The sequence below is a fragment of the Triturus cristatus genome, chromosome 9, assembly GCF_964204655.1.
Source record: "Triturus cristatus chromosome 9, aTriCri1.1, whole genome shotgun sequence".
NCBI classification, from domain to species: Eukaryota; Metazoa; Chordata; class Amphibia; order Caudata; family Salamandridae; genus Triturus; species Triturus cristatus.
The window spans coordinates 767,922,716-767,945,100 of record NC_140592.1 but is presented as its reverse complement, the minus strand read 5'-3'; the positions used below and the strand labels follow the sequence as shown (position 1 = coordinate 767,945,100).

The 22,385-nt window shown below is 45.5% G+C and overlaps 1 protein-coding gene across 6 annotated transcripts in view; it reads left to right on the top strand.

Moving 5' to 3' along the window:
* The window catches only part of KIAA0586 (KIAA0586 ortholog), a 622,715-nt gene that overhangs the window by 200,595 nt on the left and 399,735 nt on the right, over window positions 1-22,385 (top strand). For all 6 annotated transcript variants that reach the window (XR_014968769.1, XM_085626122.1, XM_085626120.1 and 3 more), the window contains exons 14-15: window positions 17,934-18,111; window positions 20,355-20,546. Coding sequence is in view for 5 of the 6 variants with exons in the window: in XM_085626122.1 (XP_085482248.1) it covers window positions 17,934-18,111; window positions 20,355-20,546 (370 nt within the window). In the remaining variant the exon portion in view is untranslated. The remainder of the gene's footprint in view (window positions 1-17,933; window positions 18,112-20,354; window positions 20,547-22,385) is intronic.

The window sequence follows — 22,385 nt, the reverse complement described above, 5'->3', positions numbered from 1 at the left end:
GGGCTTGTTAGAGGTAATTGTGAATGAAACCTCTTCCCGTGTACTGTGAGCTGTATGGTTTCCTTATACTCTGAGACAAGTTGCAGAAAAATGTGAGCTGTTACAAATGCTTTACTGTGTCACATGTTAATAGTAGTAAATACCAACAAATACCATTCACTTTTTTGCTCTGGTGGCTATTTTCCGAAGCAATGAATTCTCTTTAAATCATTCAGCATTATTCTTCCACACTGTGAAATGTTTGTTAACGATACCAAATGAGGAAATTCCAGCTGTTTTCCCCCTCAGAAAATAAAGCAGTGTATTAATTATAAAACATGTAACCATGCAGAGGCTCAGTGAAAAGCAGGTAGTGCTAGAGAAGATGTATACACAAAAGAAGCTACCCTGAATGTAAAATGAAAGAGTGCTAAAAGCTACTTGGTAGAGTACCTGGTATCTCACAAAAAGCGAAGGACTGTCCTCACACACCTCTAGGTGTAATGCTTCATCATTGGCAGTCCTTGCCCTCCAGAAACTTGGTTTGGTAGAGAGCTGACCTACACCTGGAGACAGGGAAGTACTTCTAAATCTAAGTGGGGGCCTGTGAAAGAGAGTGATTATTAAAAACCAATTTAATTGCCAAAATGTTTTTTTTTTTAACCGGGAACTACTTGATATTAAAATGGAAAGAATGGTGATTAGGGGAATAAGTACCCCATGACCGTAGTGATTAAAGTCGTTGACGTGTTTCTGCCCAAATGGCCCAAGAGTTCCGCGGCATTCATCAGCCGGGAAAAAGAATGAGGGCTCCTATCTTACCAAAAGTTGGTTCGAATTTGCCACTGGGTAGGTTGACCTATGTCAGACTCTACCTAAAAGAGTTTCCTAAAACCTGTAAATGTAAAGAAAATGAGATTGCCATTAGAGACAGATACATCTGAGAGAAATTTGGTCAAAGGACAGTGAAAAGTGAAGTGAAAATTGCCCCACATGCATCAATATACATATAGTGGCTTTTGTGTGAAACACGTGGCACTGCAAATGTGAGACACACAGTTGTTTTTTGCACAAAAGTGTGAGACCATCTCACAGCCTTACCCTAATTAAGGTTCCTATACGCCCCATGGGAAGGAGAGACCCCTGTAGTCAAACTCTGGAAGAAAATTTGTAATTAAAATTCAAAGTGATTGGGGATTTAATAAATTCAGAATATCCTTATGGGGATGGTAAAGTTGCACACAAGCATGCATCCACACCACCACTCATACTCTTACTACATGAAGGTGCGTCTCTCTCCCTGTGCCTAGTTTTTTTGCTCCTCTTCCAAGATGTGGAAAGAAGGACGCAGGATTTTAGCCTTAAGTAGGTCCCTTGATTAGTAAATTGGTAGCACGTGTGTTCGTAGGTTTGTTAAGTTGGATTCCGGTGTCCGGAAAAGAGCCTGCATGTTGGTAATCAAATGACTGATCTTCTCGTCAGAGAAATGCATTTCGACAGATTGCCCCAATTGCTGACAGCGTTTGAAACACATGTGCAATCCCCGGTGTCCCATCGTAGACTGCCTGGGCACCGCAACAGCTGTGTGCTCTGATCGGTGGTGCTCTGCTGACTGCGTGTGAGCCCAGGAGTCTGCACCGCACGTCAGGATCGCGGCATGTGCATTGCGAACGTGATGAAACAAGAGGCTGGAATGCAACCTTTTTGCAGCTAATAATCGTACTGGCAGTTTTTGTAAATATTTGTTATTAATTACATTAATGCAATAAACCAGGGTGAAACGAGAGACTGGAATGCAGACTCTTTTACAATTAATAATTGCACTGGCAATTGTTGTAAATGCTTGTTACTTATTACATAAATGCATTAAGCCAGGGTGGATATGAGTTCCCTAGGGAGGAGCGTCAACAATGGTTATTACTCTGTTTAATTCAAATTATATTGCCACCAATTACAAATGCTCAGATAAGCTAGATGGTGTCATTGATGGGCGTCCCATTTGTGGTGCCAAATGCCCAGCAGACCTAATGGCTATTACTCTGCTTAATTAGAATTATAATTCCCAAATTCATTCAAAACTCTCAGATAGGCTAGACAGTGACAACTCTGGGGGTGCCATTCACAGCGGACCCGTCCCTCTTCTTGAAGTAACATATGGGAGGCCAGGGGATAGTATTCTATTTAACTCAGTGAACATCTTAAAAATCGCATAATAGGTCATTGGTCACAGGGGTAGTGACCGACTGTTGCCCCATAGTGTTGTCTGATTCTGGGTCTGTGGAGACTGTGTTTTAGCGTGGACAATCTCGTCCTGTAAGGTCGTGTACACTTAAATGCAAACAGTGGTGGGGGCCAATGTTTCGTTGCTCCATTGCGGATATGCCAGTGATTCCGTACGATGTTCTGTACTTTGTTCGATATCTGGGTGTATGTAGTGACACACACTAGTCTGTCATTCTCCTTTTTCTCTTGACTCTCAAGCAGTGCCTCTCGATTATTATTTTTGGCCTTTTTCCTTGCCTTTTTGTTCGGTTGTCTCGAGTAGTGACGTGTTATCAGTTTGTTCTCCAGTGTCTCAGCTTGTTCGTCATATGTTTCAATAGAGGAGCAAGCTTCTATAAATCCTAAGAAACTGGCCCACCGGAAGATTTTGCTGGAAAGATTTCGGGTGGAAGCTTTCAAAAAGGAGGAGGCTGTTCCTGGCTCAATGTATTACTAAATCCAGGAAGACAGCCTCTTTGCTGATTGTGTGCGTGAACTTCAAATGTTTGTCTGTGGTATTGACCCATCTGACAAAATCCTCGGCTTGCTCTCTGTTGCCGTGCCTTACTATGATGACAACGTCAATGTACCGTCGCCAGAGCTTCAATTGCATCCTGTAGGGGTTGTCCTGATGGAGGATGTAGTCTGCTTGTGTGCAACTTTACCATCTCCATAAGGAAATTCTGAATTTATTAAATCCACAATCGCTTTGAATTTGAATTTAAATTTTTCTTCCAGAGTGTGACTACAGGGGTCTCTCTTTCACCCTCCTCCCATGGGGTGTTTAGAAACCTTAATTAGGGTAAGGCTGTGAGCTGGTCTCACACTTGCGCGCAAAAAACAACTGTGTGTCTCTCACGTTTGCAGTGACACTTGTATCACACAAAAGCCTCTATATGTGTATTGATGCATGTGGGGCAATTTTAAGTGCAATTTTCACTGTGCTTTGACCGGATTTCTCTCAGAAGTATCTGTCTCTGATGGAAATCTCACTTTCTTTACATTTACAGGTTTCAAGAAACTCTTTTAGGTAGAGTCTAACATAGGTCAACCTCCCCAGTGGCAATTTCGAACCAACATTTGGTTAAATAGGAGCACTCATACTTTTTCCTGTCCTGATGAATGCTGCAGACCCCTTGGGCCATTTGGGCAGAAAGATGTTGACGACTTTAATCACTACGGTGATGGGGTACTTATTCCCATAATCACCATTCTTCCCATTTTAATACCAAGTAGTTGCCTGTTAAAATAAATGCATTTTGACAATTAAATTCGTTTTTAATAATCACTCACTTTCACGGGCCCCACTTAGATTTAGAAGTGCCTCCCTGTCTCCAGGTGTAGGCCCGCTCTCTACCAAACCAATTTTCTAGAGAGCGAGGACTGCCAATGATGAAGCATGGTGTGTGAGAACAATCCTTCACTTGTTGTGAGATTCCAGGTACTCTACCAAGTACCTTTAATCCCTCTGTCATTTTCCATTCAGGGTAGCTTCTTTTGTGTATACATGTTTAGTATGGAGGCCAGCTCACCCTGAATACCCCGTGCCTCTAATTCCCTCCCCTGGGACGCCCCAGGGTTAGTGTGTTGCAGGGCTAGAGAAGAGCCTGGGCTGAGCAGGCTATGTGGCTGGCTCTACCCACACCTCTCGGTGAAGGTAACACCTGCCTTCTGGTATTCCTGGATCTCAAAGCAGCATTTCAAACAGTCATACTAGGCTGCCAAAACTACTTAAACACATAATGGGCTTTGGCGACCCGGTTCATTTCCCACCTCCTCAACTGTAGTCCGTCGGTAAAAATTGGTTACAACTTCGCATCGACATCCAGCATGAGTTGTGGGTTGCCAAAGGATCATTTCTGGCTCCTTTACGATGCAACTTCCATTTTGATTTGCTATCCAGTATATTAGCTGTTTGGTGATATACCCATCTACTTGAAATGTGCTTGGAAGACATCCTCACACCTAAGCCCTGCCTCTTGAAAATGCTGCCCTGGATATTGTGCAGCATCCACCTGCTAAACCTCCAAAACGGGATAAAGCCCTTAAGAATTGGACTACTTTTGAACATTTTCTCCTAAATCTCATATCATCTGTGAAATACTTGAGTTAGACTATTTATAATTCTCTAACTGTAAAGCACCACCTCAACAATTTGGCACAATCTTCACATTTCTTTCTCTTCCCTTGAGAAAAATCAAACATCTTGTTACTGCCTATCAACTCAGAATTGCAGTCCATGTGCTGATCATCTTTTGTTTGCACTTTGTCAGTGTGGCTCTTAAAGAGGTCCCTCAGCCCTCTCTCTCACGCTTGAAGGCGGACTTCAATGCAGTGAATCATCTGATCTCTTTGAAGTGGAAAAACAGTGCCATTTCAATGGTGCTAAGGGAAATTCATGGGCTTCCCATTCATATCAGAATGCCATTCAAAATCAGTTGACTAGCTCACAAACATTTTCACCTAAGCACCCCTAGAATCACTTCTTATCTCCTAAGCAGAAAGAGGACGAGGGGTCAAGGACTCACCGTTCTCAAACACTTTAAAAAGCCTTGAAGCAGTTCTTTACTTGTGCCACATCTGGTTATTGACCTCCCTTCAACAGTCACTCAGCACCCAACCAGATAAGTTTACTTTAATGAAGATATTGAAAACCTCCTTGTTCCGGGTGTACCTTAACGATTGTGTTGAATAATTCCTCCCGTTTGTTACAACCAATCTTTCCTGTTTCCTAGTTACACCCTATCTCTTTTTTATGAAATATACTTTTCCCTTGCATTATATTTGTCTGGTTAGTTGTAAAGCACACTTAAGCCTTTAGGAATAGCGGTGCTATAGAAAATCATAAATAAAATAAATACAAATAAAATGAAACTAGCCACACCAAGAGTACTGAAAAAAAGCCCATTGCTGTAGCAGGAGGGACAGCTTACATCACTTCAAGTGTTTTAGGTGAATAGTAGAGCAAAAAGAACAAGCATTGGCAAAGCTAGTTAGGTCTGGCTCTTTATAACGAGGGCACATTGGCTGGTGATGTTGCATGGATGCTGTTCTGATTGGTGACTGAATAAATGCGAAAATGAGTCAGTAGGTAGGTGAATAGATGGATGAGTAAATGGTTGAGTGACTGGCCACATAGAATGATTAATGCATTATTCTGTGAGCAACAGCAATGGAAGGATATCGAAGTCTCCATTCATCATCTTACCCATTCATCCATTAACTTATCTGTCACACTTTCACCCTTCCATGCACACACACCTATTCATTAATCCAGCATTTCCTTCATATCCTCCATGCACTCATCCATCCATCCATCCATCCATCCATGCACTCGTTTATTCATCAATGCACCCAATTCTTCACCAATCCATTTACCTATGAACAACAATTAAAATGTCTTAATTTTATTACATTGAAAGTAATTTCATCCCTGGTCATTCTTCTTGATCTGTTATGCAATGTTAATCCTTCTTCCATCCTTATTTTTTTACCCTCCTCTTATTCTCCTGAAGCTGTCAGATGAGTCTAAGCACACTTAGCTCATCCTCCTGTTGCCCCATAGCTTGCAACACTCCTCTTCCAGCTCTGAGTGTACCCCTGTTCTGTCCTGCTATCTTGGTTGTGGATATGGTGGTTTGTGTTCCCTGTATACACCTGGCAGTGTGGTACCCACTCTTTGTTTGTGCTGTTGCAAATGAGGTATTAGACTCGTCCTGTGACTCCGTCACAATGCCAGACATAGGTGAAAGAGCCATCCTGGCAGTTGGAATGGGGTCGGCAAAGGCAGTTGGAGGAAAGATGGATAGGGAACGGTAATGACTTGTGTTGGAACATGACAGTAAATATCCACCTTGAGTATAGCTGCTGCATCTAATGTATACAAAGATATGCACCCAAGCACACGCAGTCCAGTTCACAAAGGTAGATCTCTTCTTTGTAAGATTAATAATAATAAAGAGCATTTCTAAAGCGCACAGCTACCTCAAGCCAGGTGTCCCGGCGCTAGCACGGATGTCAGCAGAGAAGAACCGGGCCGCTAATCCCTTAGCTTAAAGAGCCAGGTTCTCAGTGTCTTTCTGAACTCCTGCTCAGAGTTCAGCATGCATAAGTGGGGAGGCAAGTCATTCCACAGTTTGGTGGCCCCCACCAAGAACGACCTCTCCCTGCCTAGCTTTGAAGAAGCGTGGGACAGTGAGGTAGCGTTAGTGATTAGATCTTAAGGATCGCTCTTGGTGGTACGGGCGAAGTCTCTTCCTCAGGTAGCAAGGGTAGCTGTCCTGGTTGGGATGAAACGCAATCGTCAGGGCCTTGTATTCAATCCTCCTGGCCACTGGGAGCCTATGGAGTTTTTTTTTTTGGAGATGTGGGAGATGTGATGGTTCAGTGGGACCTTGCGAACAAGCCTTTCTGCAGCATTCTGCACCATTTACATCCTTCTGATCCGACACCTAGGAAAGCCCAGGTAGAGGCCTTTAGCGTAGTCAAGGTGAGAGGTCACAAGGGCATGAACAGTGATCCACCGGCATTCTTCCGGCAGGAAGTGCAGGAACTTTCTGATGGTTCTTATCTTTCCAAAACAGGCAGCCGAGACTTGTCAGACTTGGGCCGAAAGGGTCAAGTCTTTGTCCCACCTGACACCTAGGTTTTTGACACTTTTTTTTTTGATTTTCAAAAAACCTTTATTTAAGGAAAAAATATGCACAGTACAATTATATAATTACCACAAATTCAAAAATTGAGGTATAGCAATACATTGCAACACAACAGAGATATTTGCACGTCCATGCTTCAATAGAAGCAACACCATGAGGAGATATCAGGGACTCACTGATAGGAGGCAAAAGCAAGCACCCAGGGGGGAGCATTAAAAACAAAGGGGGTGGTCATGGGGGGGAGACCATGGAGCAAAAGGGGCCAGCTTATAGACCAGCACCGGCGGCAACGGGGAGAGCGGGAGGGGTCGCTGATTGCTGAGAGTCACGGTTTGAGAGATAGGTAACAAGTGGGCCCCATATATCCAGTGGAGGGGTTTTAGCTGGCAGGAGATCCCAGAACTCAGACAGCAGGGAAGGGCAGCGAGATGCGTCTTCAAGCCAGAGCGGCACCCTGGGCGCGAGTCTACGCCCCCAACACATGGAGACCCTGCGCCCCGCCAGAACTAGCAGCATGGCTGTCAAATGACGGGAGGCGTCCGGACAGAATTTAACGAGGCCTAGGAGGCAGATTGTGGGGTCAGGGTGGAGCGGTGAAGAGGTGAAGAGGGGATTTCTGAAATAATCGCACAGACATCCTGCCAATATGCTGAGACTCGGGGGCATAACCAGGCGAGATGAACACAGTCAGCCACGGGCACAGAGCATTGTAGGCATCTATCACTGGTCACAAGACCTAATCTGTGGAGCTGGGCAGGGGTGCGATATAGTCTGTGTATATATTTAAAGTAAATTAGACGCAAACGGTAGTTGGGGGAAAGGCGCTTGGTCTGAGTGCAACAGTACAGCCAATCCGCTTGGGAGATCTCAATTCCCAAGTCCTCGCCCCACGCAATGCGCGTCCTTTCGGTGGAGATCGGGGAAGCCGCAAGCGTGTAAGCATAGATCTTAGTGACCAATTTCTTTGGAGAGGTGGAAGTGTAGAGCATATTAAGAGGAGCCAACGATGGAGGAGACTGGGGAAAAGTAGGATGAAGCTTTCTACAGGTCGCCTGGAGCTGGTAAAAAAATCAGAGTGTCCATGGGGCCAGCATCGGGAGGGAGCGAGAAAAAGGTCTCCCCAGGGTACAGATCCGAAATTGTAAGGAGGCCAAGGCAAACAGCATGTTTAGCCATCCCTGACGATTGGAGCGAAGGGAAAGCGGGATGGCGGGCGATGGGCATGGCGTCTGCCGAGAGCAAATCCGAGCCGGAAATCTTACGAATGCCATCCCAGGCACAGCGTAAGGTTTCGACCGTATCGATCTCAGTACGTAGAAGCTTCGCCGGGGCGAAGAGGGCAGTTGTGAGCGGCCACAGGGTAGCAAGGACAGCCTCCACCGCCACATGTGGTTGGAATGGAGTAGGGTGGAGCCAGAAATGAAGAAAACTGGCCTGGGTGCTAAGAGCATAGAGCTTAAAATCCGGGGCTCCCAGCCCGCGACGCCATATTGGAAGGGTCAGAGTTTTGTAAGCTATCCTGGGTTGTCGCCCCACCCAAACCAGAGTAATGAGCAGTGAGCGGATCCTGCGAAAAAAATGAGCAGTGAGAGGGATGGGTATGTTGAGATAAAGATATAAAAAATTTGGGAGCACCACCATCTTTGCGATCGCTATGCGCCCAGCCAGGGAGAGCGGCAGTTAGCTCCAGAGAGGGATCTTGGACTCAAACCAATCCACCGCGCGGCCAAAGTTGGCACTCCAGCGCTCATCTACATCCCTGCTCAACCAAACGCCCAGATATCTCGCTGGCTCCGAGGCCCACACGAAAGGATAGTCCGAATCAAAAGGGGTCGTGACATCCGTAAGAGGAAATAATACAGATTTGTTCCAGTTAACCTGGATACCGGAATAGCCACCAAAGCGTATCACCTCTTGGACAAGAGGACCGAGATTCTCCTGTGGGTGACGAACATAAAGGGTGATATCGTCCGCATACATGGAGACTAATAAAGCCTGCGCCTCGAAGCCCATGCCCCTCTGAGTATGATGCTGCCGGAGTCGAGCCGCAAGGGGCTCCATAGCTATAGCAAAAAGCATGGGGGAGAAAGGACAACCCTGTCTGGTGCCACGCCGATAGAAATGGGTTCAGAGATCTGGCCGTTAATACGTAGGCGAGCGGTGGGAAGTGTATATATTAGTAGCACCTTGCATATAAAATTCTGACTAAAGCCCAGACGAAAGAGAAGGTAGAATAAAAAAGGCCACTCCAGGGTATCGAAAGCCTTAGTGGCATCGAGCAGGGAAGCCACTGCCGGCAGTGCCGGGTTGATCTGATGCAGGACGGAGAAGATGGTCCGAAGGTTATGAGGTGGCGCGGCCGGGGATGAAACCGGATTGGTCTGGGCGAGCAATGAGTGGCATAAGTGGGAGTAGGTGGGAGGCAAGCAGCTTGGCAAAGATTTTATTATCCGTGTTAATGAGTGAAAGGGGTCGATAAGACTCCCTCATCTCAGGCGACTTATCCGGCTTGAGAAGTAATGTCAAAAGTGCCTCGTGTAATGATGGGGGGAGTTGACCCGGTTCAAAGGATTAATTATACATAGCCGCAAGATGTGGAACCAGTAGAGGGGCGAATGCCTTGTAAAAAGATGTTGGTAGGCCATCAGAGCCAGGAGTCTTGTCACCCGGCATACTGTTTATGGCAGCAAAAACCTCCTTCTTAGAGAAGGGCTCGTCCAAATATTCCCGATGCGCATTTCCGAGCCAGAGGAGTTCAAAAGTGTCAAAGTATTGGTCGAGAACATCCAGCTGTATAGAGCTGGGTGTAGAAAGCACAGAAGCGCGCTTTGATATCTTCAGGAGAGGTGGTGCGAGACGGCCCACCATCTTGCAAGGCGGTGATATATGATACCGCGCGAGGCCGACTAAGGAGATTAGCAAGAGTTTTACCGGGGCTGTCAGCTTCGGCAAAACGACGCGCCCTCGCCTCTCTTCCGCGAAAAGCCAGTTCCCTGTCTGCCTCGTTGGATAAAGCTGTAAGCTTTTCGCGTATCCGGGCGAGCATGTCGGCGCCTGGGCGTTGGGCATAAGAGGCATCCAACAGTTTGATCTCCCTCTCAATTTTGTCCAGTGTACCACGAATGGAGCGCAGAACGCCAGCTTGCTTGGAAATACATTCCCTGCGAATGACCACCTTAAAGCCTTCACAGAGCGTGGACGGGGAGTCCACCGACCCCTCGTTGAGTTCAAAATAATTCGAAATTGCGGTCTGTATTTCATCACAGAATACCGTATCTCGAAGTGCGTTCGAGGGGAGTCGCCATGTGAAAGCTCGGCAGGGAGAGTGTGGGAACCGGAGCAATAAACAAACGGGAGCATGGTCTGAAAGAGTGCGTTCCATGTGGTCCACTGAGGTCATCCAGACCAGTGCGTCAGGGGAGGTGATCCAAAAATCCAGCTGGGACCAACATCCTCGAGAGCCCGTGATACATGTGCCCTCGCGTGCCGCGGGGTGAAAGTGGCGCCACACGTCGTATAGTGAGTTGCCCAGTAGAATGGAATTAAGAAGTGAGGCCATGCGCGGGAGGGAGAAATGGGAACCGGGACGGTCCAGAGCGGCGGACAGGGTGACATTGAAATCACCCCCCCCCCCAAAGAAGAACAGCAGGGCCAAGAGACGATATGTAGTGCCAGACGTCAGCGAAGAAATCGGGGGCGTCACAGTTTGGACCATATATTGCCGCAAGTGTCAGAGGCTAGGCCTGCAGGGTGCCGCTGAGTAACACAAAACGCCCGTCAGGGTCAGTAACCACCTGAGAAGTCTGCCACCGGAGCCCCCGTCGCAGTAGTATGGACACCCCCCGGGAGTAATTGGAGTAAAAGGAGGAGTGGATTTCGCCCCAATATCGGGAGATGAGTCTAGTAGCAGCGGGCTGCATGAGATGGGCCTCTTGTAAGAAACAAATGTCCACCTTGTGGCGAGTAAGATGGGCATGTACCAAACGTGCCTTGCGGTAGTCATTCAGCCCACGGACATTCCAAGTCCAAAATGTAGTGTCACTCATGGTGCTGCAGTCGGGGGGGGGGAGAACAGAGAATAGTGACATAGTGGACAATAGCTGCATGGATGAACGCTGAGCAATGAAAAAGAACGTGCATGGAGGAATCATGGCATTAATCAAGAAAACAATTTGACATAATGTGAATAGACATTTCTTGCAGTCTCTGAAATGCACCAATAATACAAACAATACTGGCTCTTTGGCCGGAAGATGTCTACTGCAAATAAAAAACCTGATTAAGGAGAAACCAGAGGCAATCGACTGTGCAGAAACAAACAAGAATTCGGGGAAAGGCCAAGGACCCCAACATCCAGGATCCAATCTCCGGAGGCCCATCAAGAAAACAAAAAACCCCAAGAGCACGCCCAACTCCACACCCACACCAACCCCCCAATCAGGCTGAGGTACCACCCTCCCCAGGGACCCACAACTTGGAGAGGGAGAATTCGGGACCATAATGGCAATTATCCCGTGAGGGCATGAAGAAGCCCGGCATACACCCCTGCCAGGAAGACAATGTGGCCAAGCTGCGGGAATATACAGGCATTAGGAATGACCTTCAAAGAAGAACAGAACTGAACATCAAAGATAAGCAGACAGATGGAGGCGCCTCGAGGGGCAGCAGAAATCAGAGGCCGGAATTGGTTGATAGACCATGAGAACTGGAAAACCTAAATACACACCCGCAAAAGGTCAATAGTTGGTCAGTCATTGTCACTGAGGTTTTCAGCAGCAGCAGCCTGGGAGTTTGCAGGCGAGCAGCGGTGAGACTTGTCGAGTTTTTTAGCAAACGCCAGTGCCTCTCTAGGATCCGGGAAGGTGAGAGTCTTGGTACCCTGCTTGACTCTGTTTGGCTGGGTAAGCCAGGGAGTAGGGGGATCTCATGTTTCTGTAGGATCCGTTTGGCCGGTAGGAACTCACGGTGAGCAGCCTGAACTGTGACGGTGTAATCTGGGTAGAACGAGAGGTTGTTACCTTGGTGACGGATGTCCCCTTTTTCCCTGGCCGCCCGGAGGATGGCGTCACGGTCCCCGAAGTTCAAGATTTTAGCAATGATGGGACGTGCCGGTATGCCAGGGGCCGGACGGGGGCCAAGGGAGTGATGGGCACACTCAACGATGAAGACCGGCGAGAGGACTTCACCAAAGAGCTCCTGGGCCAGCTGTTCCACATAATCCTCCATGCAAGAGATATTGGTGGATTCAGGCACCCCCGTAATACAGAGGTTACTTCGACGTGGTGCACGCGCCTCCAAATCCTCGTTCTTATCACGTATAATGGCTAGGAGCTTGTCCATCTGTAGCAATTTGTGATGGTTCTGGGTGGCGGTGTCCTATGCGTCAGGCACCCTGGTCTCAACATGGAGGAGTCGAGCATCGTCGGAGTCAACCCGGCCTTCACCGTGTCCAGGCGGGCCGACAGTTGATCCAGCTGCGTCGCTATGTTGGTGACCGTAGATTTAACTTCCAGCATTATGGCCTTTAGATCATCCTCGGGGGATTGCGCCATTTCGGTTGTAGTCGGGGGTCTCCCCGTCCGTACTGGCACCCTCCTGGCGCGTCTGGCGGCGTTGGTCAAAATCAATCTTGGCCTGCTTGGGATCAGTTCTGCCCATGGCCGGTGACGTAGGAGGTTGAGGCTGTCTGAGAGCAGAAGCGAGGGCCGCAATGAGAGGGGACAGACCAGAATGGTCAAGATGCGACCAGCTGGCGGAGGCCCAGGACCAAGATGAGCTGCACATGAAGGAGAAGGGCAGTCAGCCAGCCAGCGTGGGGCGCAACAGTTGTATCAGGCCCCGGATGTGATGATCGCAGCAATTAGCCCCAGACAGTGTAGTGGTGAAGGCCAGCGCCAAATGAAGCAAGCGTGGAAGCAGCCCGCGATATATCAACCATCCACCGCACGGCGGGGGGGGGGGGACAGCAGAGGGCAGTTGCCGGGCAGCTGAGCTAGCAAGGAGAAAGATAGTTTGGTCAGGCTTTGGGCTGTAGGCAGTCCGGGGGGGGGGGGGGGGGGGATGACACCAGCGCAGATCTTAAAAGCACGCCACGGGTCCAGAACAGAGTACAGCCAGTTCAGGGCAGGAGGTGGAGTCCCATCCGAGTGCCACCGAGGTCGTGCGCCGCCCCCCACAGAGCAAGGCAGCGGGCCACGGCGTCCGCGCGGGCCAGCAGGGGCTGAGGCAGAAGGCCAGAAGTGGGGTCGCAACACCAAGCCGATGATAGGGGAGCCTCGCAGGGCTCCCGCCGTGAGGGCAACAGCGACCCCCGAGTCTGGCGTCGCTGGAGATTATCGCCGGGGTGTACAGCAGGTAGGGAGCAGCGCGCAGCGGGGGGATCAAAGGGAGTGCGCCGCCCACCTCGCCAGGCCCGAGGACAGAGGCCTAGATCCAGGGCACGCGAGGAGGAGCAGCGGCGCCCCGGAATGCAAATGCCCGGGCAGGGTGGTCCGACGAGCAAGCCCCCAGCCCCGCCGCAAGCCGCCCCCGCAGCTACAATCCTACCAGCTTAGATGTCCGCAGAGAGAAGGTGCTGCCCTGACCTGTGCTTCAGCCCTGGTCAGGACTCCGCAGCCGACCCAGGGAGATCCAGGAGGTCCGCACGCGTCACAGGGCCCAGGCCCGGACCCGACACACCAGCAGATCTCGGCCCAGCAGCGGCCCAGGGAGGCAGGAACAGCTTCAAAAGGTGTCGCCGGATGAGGTGAGTGACGGTGATGTAAGTTTGTGCAACGATTCGTTCAGTGTCTGCAGGATTTTGTCGGATGTTGAGCTTTGACCGAGTCTTTAGGCACAGGTGGTGTGCCGAGTTCTCCAGGCCACCATAGGCCTGCATGCGGGGGGGGAGGCTTGGTTAAAAAAATAAGACCTCCGTTTTATCTGCGTTAAGTTTGAAGACGTTTCTGTTCAGCCAGATCGCTATGTCTTTAAGACAGTCTCTGAAAGAGTCAAAAGCTGCTGCAGAGTGATCTTTAAAGGAAAACACCAGCTGTGTGTCATCCACGTAGGATATCACCTTGACCCCTCTCCTAGTGATGAGAGCTGCCAGTGGAGTCAAATAAATATTGAAAAGTAGCGGGCTCAGGGCCGAGCCATGAGGAACTCCACATCTAAGCGGTTTCACAGAGGAGGTGTATGGGCGGAGAAAGACTTGTTGGCAGCAGCCATAGAGATACGAGGTAATCCACTCCAATGCTGTCCCCTGAACACCTATCTACTTCAGTCTTTCTAGTAGGATCAAGTGTGACACAGTATTGAACACTGCTGAAAGGTCGAGGAGCACTAGCATGGCCGATGAGCCTCCGTCTACAGACAGGCGGATGTAATCTGCTACTTCGAGCAGCACAGTTTCAGTGCTGTACCCTTTGCGGAAGCCTGATTACGAATCATGTAGCAGCTCATTGGCTTCCACAAAGTTAGCTGGTTGAAGATGGGCCAGTTTCTCTAGTATCTTGGTTGGAGCCGATAGTAGGGAGATAGGCCGGAAGTTGCTGGATACTTCCGGGTCGGCATTGGCTTCTTCAGGATAGGTAATAGGTAGGCATGTTTGCATGCGGAAGGGAAGATCCCAGACCTAAGTGAGGTGTTCCAGATGTTATTAAGGACCAGGTTAAGCCAGTCTGCTAGTAGCCTGAACTACAGAGCTGGGCAAGGGCCACCCAGGCGACCCGGATTTGCATTTCCACAGTTCTGCCAGAGACACCTCTGCGGGAATCATGGAAATTAAAGCAAAAACGGACTGGTTCTTGGTTGGGGGGGGAGGGGGGGCTGTGGATGTCATCCGAAGCACTGGGATCTGGAGCCAGGAGGAAGGAGGCATAGATCTGCATAATTGTTTCTTCAAAGAAAATCGAGAAGCTGGTGCACAGGTTCTGAGACGGTCGAGCTTCGTGCTCTAGTACTGTGGGATAAGTGAAAGATTTCACTAGCCTGAAAACTTCCCTAGATGAGTTGTTTGCCCTGGTGATGCGATCAGCCAGAAAATCCCTTATTTTGGAGTTGAGAAATTTGTGGTATTCTTTCAAGGCATTTTTATCTATGTTTTTGGCATCTTGTGAGTAGGACTTTCTCCATTCACGTTCCAATCTTTTACACTTTTTTTTGCATCTGATTTCCTCTGTGAACCAGTGGGCAGATAGTGTAGCTCTAGCGAAGCTAACGGATCTCAGAGGGGCAAGTTTATCAAGCGCTGCTGTCAACCAAGTATTCAGGCTTGCAGTGTCGTGGTCAGGATTGTTTGTGAGGAGAGGTCTTGAGACATCCAGTATAGGACCTATGGGTCTCCAGGGTTGACCCTGCGCCAATTTGTGTAGTCTTCATGGGGAACCCGAAAGGGACAAGGCAGTGGTCTGACCAGATAATATGTATTGGCTTGTCGAACCTCACATCCTGCATATTCGTGCCGTTGAGGTCAAGCATGTGTCTGGCTTTATGGGTGGGAGAAGAGACCAGTTGGACAAGAATGAAGCCAGCAAGGGTCGATATGAAATTCGCACTGTGTGTGCAATGGGGTTATCGACATGGAGGTTGAGGTCACCTAGGGCTGTAAAATTTGCGCACCGGGTGGATACCTGGGCGATATGGCCTGCCAGAATCAGCGTGGCACTATGACAGCAATCTGGCGGCCAGTATGGCAGAAGCCCTGAGAAGGAGAAGGTGGGGGATAGTTTAATACATAAGGGGAGTCCTTCAATGCTACCAATTTGATCAAGGTTGGAGGTGGAAGTCTCCCAGGTGTCTTTATATACAATAGCCCCCCCCATTGGCGCAGACTATGCGATATATCCCGGAGGAATCGCCAGGGTAAATGCAGGGTTCGTGTCTCATCTTAGTCAAGTCTCCGTAAGAAACTTGATATCCCATTTGTTATCTTCGATAGATGGATTGGTTGATCGAGTGCGTGCTTGGTTAAGGTTCTGTTGTAGTGATCAAATTCAGTGCACACAAGTCCAATTCTTTCTCATTGTTTGTTACTCCAAAAGCAAATTTTCATACAGTATTATCCAACAAACACCGCAGCCGATACGTGTTTCGTCCTCCTGGACTTTTTCAAGGCTATGCATATGAAAACAAGTCCATACTGTTCCTGCAGTCTCTCCAAATTTGGTGTGTACAAAGTATAGGAGAGATTCCGTCTATCTGGAGCCTCTGAGTAATGGTTGTCCCAGTAGTGGACAAACCATAGAATAATTCCCCAACTTGTATTTGCTTCAGTTCTATTTCCTAGAGAAAATGGCACAACCCTGATAAGCCCGCTGTTCTATAGTTCCTGGGACTGTACAACGCCGTATGCGCATACAGACCTTAAAAATGGTTACGAAAAGTGCAAACTTATCTGTTGCTACTGCTTTCTGTGACTTGTGGGACTTGCATGGCAAGGAAGATGGAGGTTTGGCCTATCTAATGCTCCTGTGTCCTCCAGAGATCTGTGGCTTTAGGAAAAGTATTTGTAAAATAAGCTAGTATGAATGATTGGGTGATGCATCACAGTGGGACTTTCATTCTATCCCTAAATCGCTAACTGTGTTGGAATGTACTTTGGGCAACCGCTGTGACACACAGCCAAGATATCCTCTTACAAATCAAGAGACCCTCAAATCAATGTGGTGTGATTCAGTATTAGATTGTGTCTGTGTTTCTCTTGGCTAAGCTGCTTGGCCGATGTGATCCTTTCTTCTTTGCTCTCCTCCCTCACTGGGATTCTTCTTAAACTCTTGCGTGTCTTGTTTTAATAGGACAGGAATTTGCTTTACCCAACTTGAAGACCGCACTGAACTTTACAAAATTGGGTGCTCTGATGCTGTAATGGCACCCCATCTTAAATTTTTTATTAAAATTAATTTTACTGGGTGACTATTTTTGAAGGTCACAGCATGAAAGCTGTTGCTCATGACTAAGAATGAAGCATAAGCCATCTATGTGAGGGTCCTTTGTGATGTACAGGTCGCTTTCGTCCCTGCAAGTCTGAAAGTGCAGATTCCATGATTTTTTAAGGACTTCTAATGGACTCTTTTAGTGTGTTATCCTGATAATACTGTTTGGAAGTCATGTTCTGTCCTCCAACCCCAGTGAATAATATTCCTTTGGACAAAAGACATTCTATAACAGAAAAAAGTATGATTTCCAGAGTGAAACCTCACGTAAAACAAGACATTTAAGGGCGGTGAGGAATAAAATTCCACCAAACAGTGAGAATCTCAATTCACAAGTAAGATTACATTATTATTTCCCTAACTCTAGTTTTCAAATGCTTTCAGGTGCATTCTACTGAGAGCACTAATATTGCTCTAACAGAAAAATGCAAACTTAATGATTCCTTGCATCTCTTTAAACTGAATTTTACCCTTCACAAAGATGGCAGACAGGCGGGAGTACAACCTTCATAGATTTTTGATTAGCGATTGGGTAGCATATATGTCCATTCTCATTTTGAGAGTGTACGTATTTCCATTGCAGGGAGCCTAGATGGAATGCTAGGCTAATTATTGCCCATGCTGCTAAAGTGCAATACCTATTTCTCAAATTCTTTGAATTTTTCAACAGATTTATTACTAATGAAAATTCGAGTCTGATTTAGCCACAGGTCCTAGGGTCCAAACTTCCATCACCAAACGAAAATGAAACATGTTATTGTTTCTGAATCATAAACTTAAAAAGTAATTTTTTTGAGCAATTATCTAAATATCAAATGATTCATTTCATTGTGGAGGTCTGCCAGTCTCTGCAGGTGGGTCCCCTGAATGTGAAGTTATTTGCCACGTAAATTCTTATGCTTCCGTTTTAGAAAAGACTGTTGGTGTCCTATAGAAGTCCAGGTTCCTTGTAGGTTCATGTCAGATGATCTTCTGGGCAAGTTAAGTATGGAGGTCATCCAAGAGGGCTGTGAAGGCGATATTGAACTCTGAAATATCTTTCAATAAATGTAATTCCACCTAGGATTGTTGGTGACAGCTTATCTTGACGTGTGTGCCTATAACCGCTTTTCCTTATGTACAGGCACCTAGAAAAGTAAGCGAAGTAGTTCATCCCACCGAAGAACATCTCACACAGTTGTATGGGAAACCAATTTACCAAAGCCATCGCAGTACTCTTAAGAAAGGACCGTACCTCAGATTCACTTCTCCATCTCCCAAATCCAAACCTCAAAGACCGAAATTGGTAGAGTCTGTCAGAGGTGAGTGATTCTTGAAAACCAATAAAACCATACCTACTACCATCTATGTGGCATTTCAGACCCATTATTACTGGTTGACTTGCAGTATGCAGGCTTTAAATACTTTGAATGTCAAATTGGTCTTGTTTTGGGTTTTGTTATAACCATGGGCAATATATTAGGGAGACATTATAGTTGAGTCTTTAATATTTATACATTGACCTATGAAGAATGATTTTAGGATCTTGTTTGAGATTTTAAAAAAAAATCTGTATGATTTTACAAAGTAGATCTGAATTACAATCTATGCACTTAATCACCAACATAATATGGTTGATGGTTAACTTGTTCAGAACTTGTTTGTCGTGGGTTCACCTCTTCCCTGCTCCCAGCCCATACCCTCCACCCCTGTCCATTCATTAGTGCGGTCAACTAGTGCTAGTGGCTCTACAAAAAAACTTAGGTCACACCTTTAAAGTCATTTACATTTTATGTAGTAACAACATTTCTTGCAAAGGCAATCAAATCCTGCCCAGTAATGTGTTTAGGACCGAAATGCATTTGTTTTCCTGCTTTACACTAAGACACTTCAAATCTATTGCACACTTTAAAGCCATTGTCTCGAAGTAGAACAGCATGTTACCAATTTCCAATAAGTGGCCTATTTATTTCAGTTATTATTTAATAGACTTGATCAGTTATGTTTAAAATGACATACACATGTAATGAATGAGTGCTACACATCCTGGTATATAAAGTAATGGAAACAAGGTTAAATTCATAGTGTGGTTGGCCTGTATCACGTTAAAATAAAAAAAAGTCCTCGTCTAGGCTATGAACTAGTTTGACTAATTTGTGCCCTATGATGAATTAAACATATGCTTTTAAAACTCATGAGCATGAATGCGCAGTGACAAATAAAAGCACACAAACAATTGAAAACAAATTGGTAATTTGTGTCTTGTTTTTAAAAATGTATTCAAATAAAAATATGCTTTGTAGAAAAATTATTGTGACCACCACCATGTAACAGTGTTCAGTGAAGAATTGCTGGAATAAATCAGAAATAATCATCACAAAAAACAGTCATAGGTGCTGATTATAAACAGATTGCATTTTTAAAATATTCATTCAATTAATTATGTATTTCAGTGACACCAGTTTATTTTCTTATCATTCAAGGGAGAATTCATTGTTTTAAAAGAAGAATCCTTTTCTGTGGTATAATTCAGTGAACTGCTCCTATAATTGGAAAGGTTTCCTTTGTTTAGTTGACTTTTTTCGACCCTACTTATGGATCTAGGGTCTCATCAGGACTAAGAGTCTAGTTGTTGATTGTGTTTTAAAACAAGCAGTTACAAATTTATTTTTGGGACTGAAAGTCTCCATTGATTATTATGAATTGATGTTTTTTTCCACAAGAATCCTAGAATGCTATACTTGTTTAGCATCCCTCCTACAAAGGTCATCCTGCCATTTGCTGTGAGATGCTAAGTGGCATGCACTACTTCCCTGCTCTCTGTTCTCTTGGTTACCATATTGGGCGCACTTTTGTGGCCTTCTACTGTGTGGGTTCCCCAAACCCTATGCTGTGAATGGGGGTACTATGGTAGATACTGAATTTGTCAATTTTCCTGCACTAAAAGCTATTTCTACTTTTTATTGTGCTTCATGAATTTGAGGATTGGTAATTAGATGTCATCAATTTTTATTCATAGTATTTGGTTCCCATGACCCCATTCCTGAAGAAGAGTAAAGGATTGGCATCTGCACCATGGGTTCCCATGTATCTCATGATATAGCCAAAACTTCCTATTAGTCTGTACAATTTGAAAATGCCTTTAGAAGTGTCACTACAGTGAGAAATTTGTATCCAGTAGTTCAGTTAATTTAGCAGCACATATCATTAGCCCCTTAAATGAAACTGTAATCAAAAATGTTGAAGAGGTCAGAAGACGTATTGTGCCATTCAAAATACTTTACTAGATATGTAAATAAAGACCTTTTTTAAGGTGCCACCATGTTTCCTATTGAAGTTGCCATGGCATCCATCACTGTAACAATCTGTTTTGAGAGAAGTGCCCCCATATGATAGATGTATTTATTTGGTACCCTCAAGTAGAGTGATTGACTGCAAATAACAACTGATTTGGCTTGGTATCGTTTTACGATTGTTGCACTACAAATCAATACCTTTTTAGTCCATCTTATTCCTTCAGAACTTTACTGTTAGCATATTTCTTTCTTATAATTACCTTGTACAGGTGTAAAATTAAAGTCAGCAAGAACACAGACACGCTCTTCCCCACTGAAGACATCAATAGCAAGCCGGAAACCGCGTTCCATTTTGTCACAACTTCAGCAAGAAATCCAATATGCATTTAGCCCATCCAGAGAAATGCCTGCCATTTCTGGCCCATTGGAAGGTCATCTAATACCGATGGCTATACCATTAGGTAAGGTGTTTTTTTCATTTTTGTGATTGTATACCATAAATTGTTCCATGTACCTAAATATCTGATTGTCCACTTTTAGAAGTATTTTCCTATTAATTATTCTCATTACATTGTGGGTGCCTGGTGACTGACACATGCCAATTGATAAATCTCAGCTGCCTCTCTGTGAAGCTTTACAGTTTTCCATCACTTAGCGAATTGTTAGCCATTTAAACCTCTCAGGGATTCCCAAATAATTTGTGGTATTGCATTTTTACATATACATAAACCAATAAAAATCATATACCTCCTGCAAAAAAGTTGACAAACATATTATTGGAATTGTTCAGTAAATGCAAAGTCACATTTTAGATTATCAGTTCACCAAGCAGAGCAATTTTTAATGTGGGCTGCATATTATTAATGTTGAATTTGGATGCGCCATAAGATTTTGTTGTTTGATATGTGACGGTTGAGTTGCGCACTGCGCGCTAGAACGGTGTAAAACCTTGCACCCAAAACCCAATCATGGTTCTTTGTAATAGGGGAAATTAGATCCTTATTTTCAATACACACTGTACATTAAACTGCAGCCATAAATACAAATTGTGTTTGTTGTTTTTCTTATCCGTTGAGCATACATGCACCATTGGGTTTCTTGGCAGTTGTATCACTGTTACTGATAAATTAAGATAAAAAATTATTGGGAAATAATGTCTTCTAACATGTAGGTAGAATAATTCAAGATGGAAGTAGGTCTGAAGAACTTTCCACATTATGGGAGGCAATAGTGAGACCGTCTGCCTGGCCACCTTCTTTTAATTGTTGCATTTTGAAGATTGAAACAGCATTTCCAAAAATGTTGGCACAGAACGTAGAACTTCAGTCTTTCAGATTCAGTAGGACCATGCTAAAGGTGGAACAGTGCATAGCACCATAATTGTTATCCTCTACTCCTCTGGGAAGCCAATGCATTTTTTTTTTTTTTTTGGGATGAGATTTGCTTAAATTTCAAGGCTCCCACAACCTTGTGTGCAGCTGAGCTTTGTACCAGCTGGAGTTTCTGAATTCAGTATATGTGAAACCCTGGGTAAAATGCATTAGTGTACTCTAAGAAAGGTGCACTATAGCATTAAGCACTGATTTCCAAACCACTTTAATCCACGTTAGAAGAATTTTGGCGAGTATAAAGCAATGAGGAAGGGCAAATTCCCATCTAACTTGCATGGAAATGAAAGGACCACAAATCCTCACTCCTCCTACCTACCAGTGCCACTGCCATCTTTTTACCATTTGAGTGTGACATTGCTGTACATGTAATAACAAAAGTCTAACAATCAAATTGGGCTAGCCAGTTGCTAAACATAAATGTTGAATATGGCAGCAAGCTCTTCTGGGGAAGTTAACATAAAAAAGAATATATTTTTGAACTGGAGCGGCTTGCTAGTAAGACATCAATGTGTTCAGTTAAAGAAGAAGCATTGCAGAAATAGGATAGAGAAAGCTGAGAAAGTCCAAGATCCAATGAGTATAAATGTATGTTTGACAGAGTTGCAATAAATATATATCAGGAGTGCGGATGTGGAATACAAATACCTGCTTCTACAACAGTAGCGAGGCCCACTGCAAAATGTTAACCAGGATACCTTGATTATCCATAAGTAGCTTTATCCAGCAGTCAAGGTCTTCTCTAAATGTTTTTACAGTAGTCATCCAGGTGCAGTCATAATCACACACTTTAAAGGTCATTGTTCAGTCATTTTTATTTCTTTTAGAAGAAGTTATTTTATTCATGACAGGATGGGTAGGATGATGAAAAGAAGATGGACACCAAACATAATTGTTGCGCTTATAGTGCAT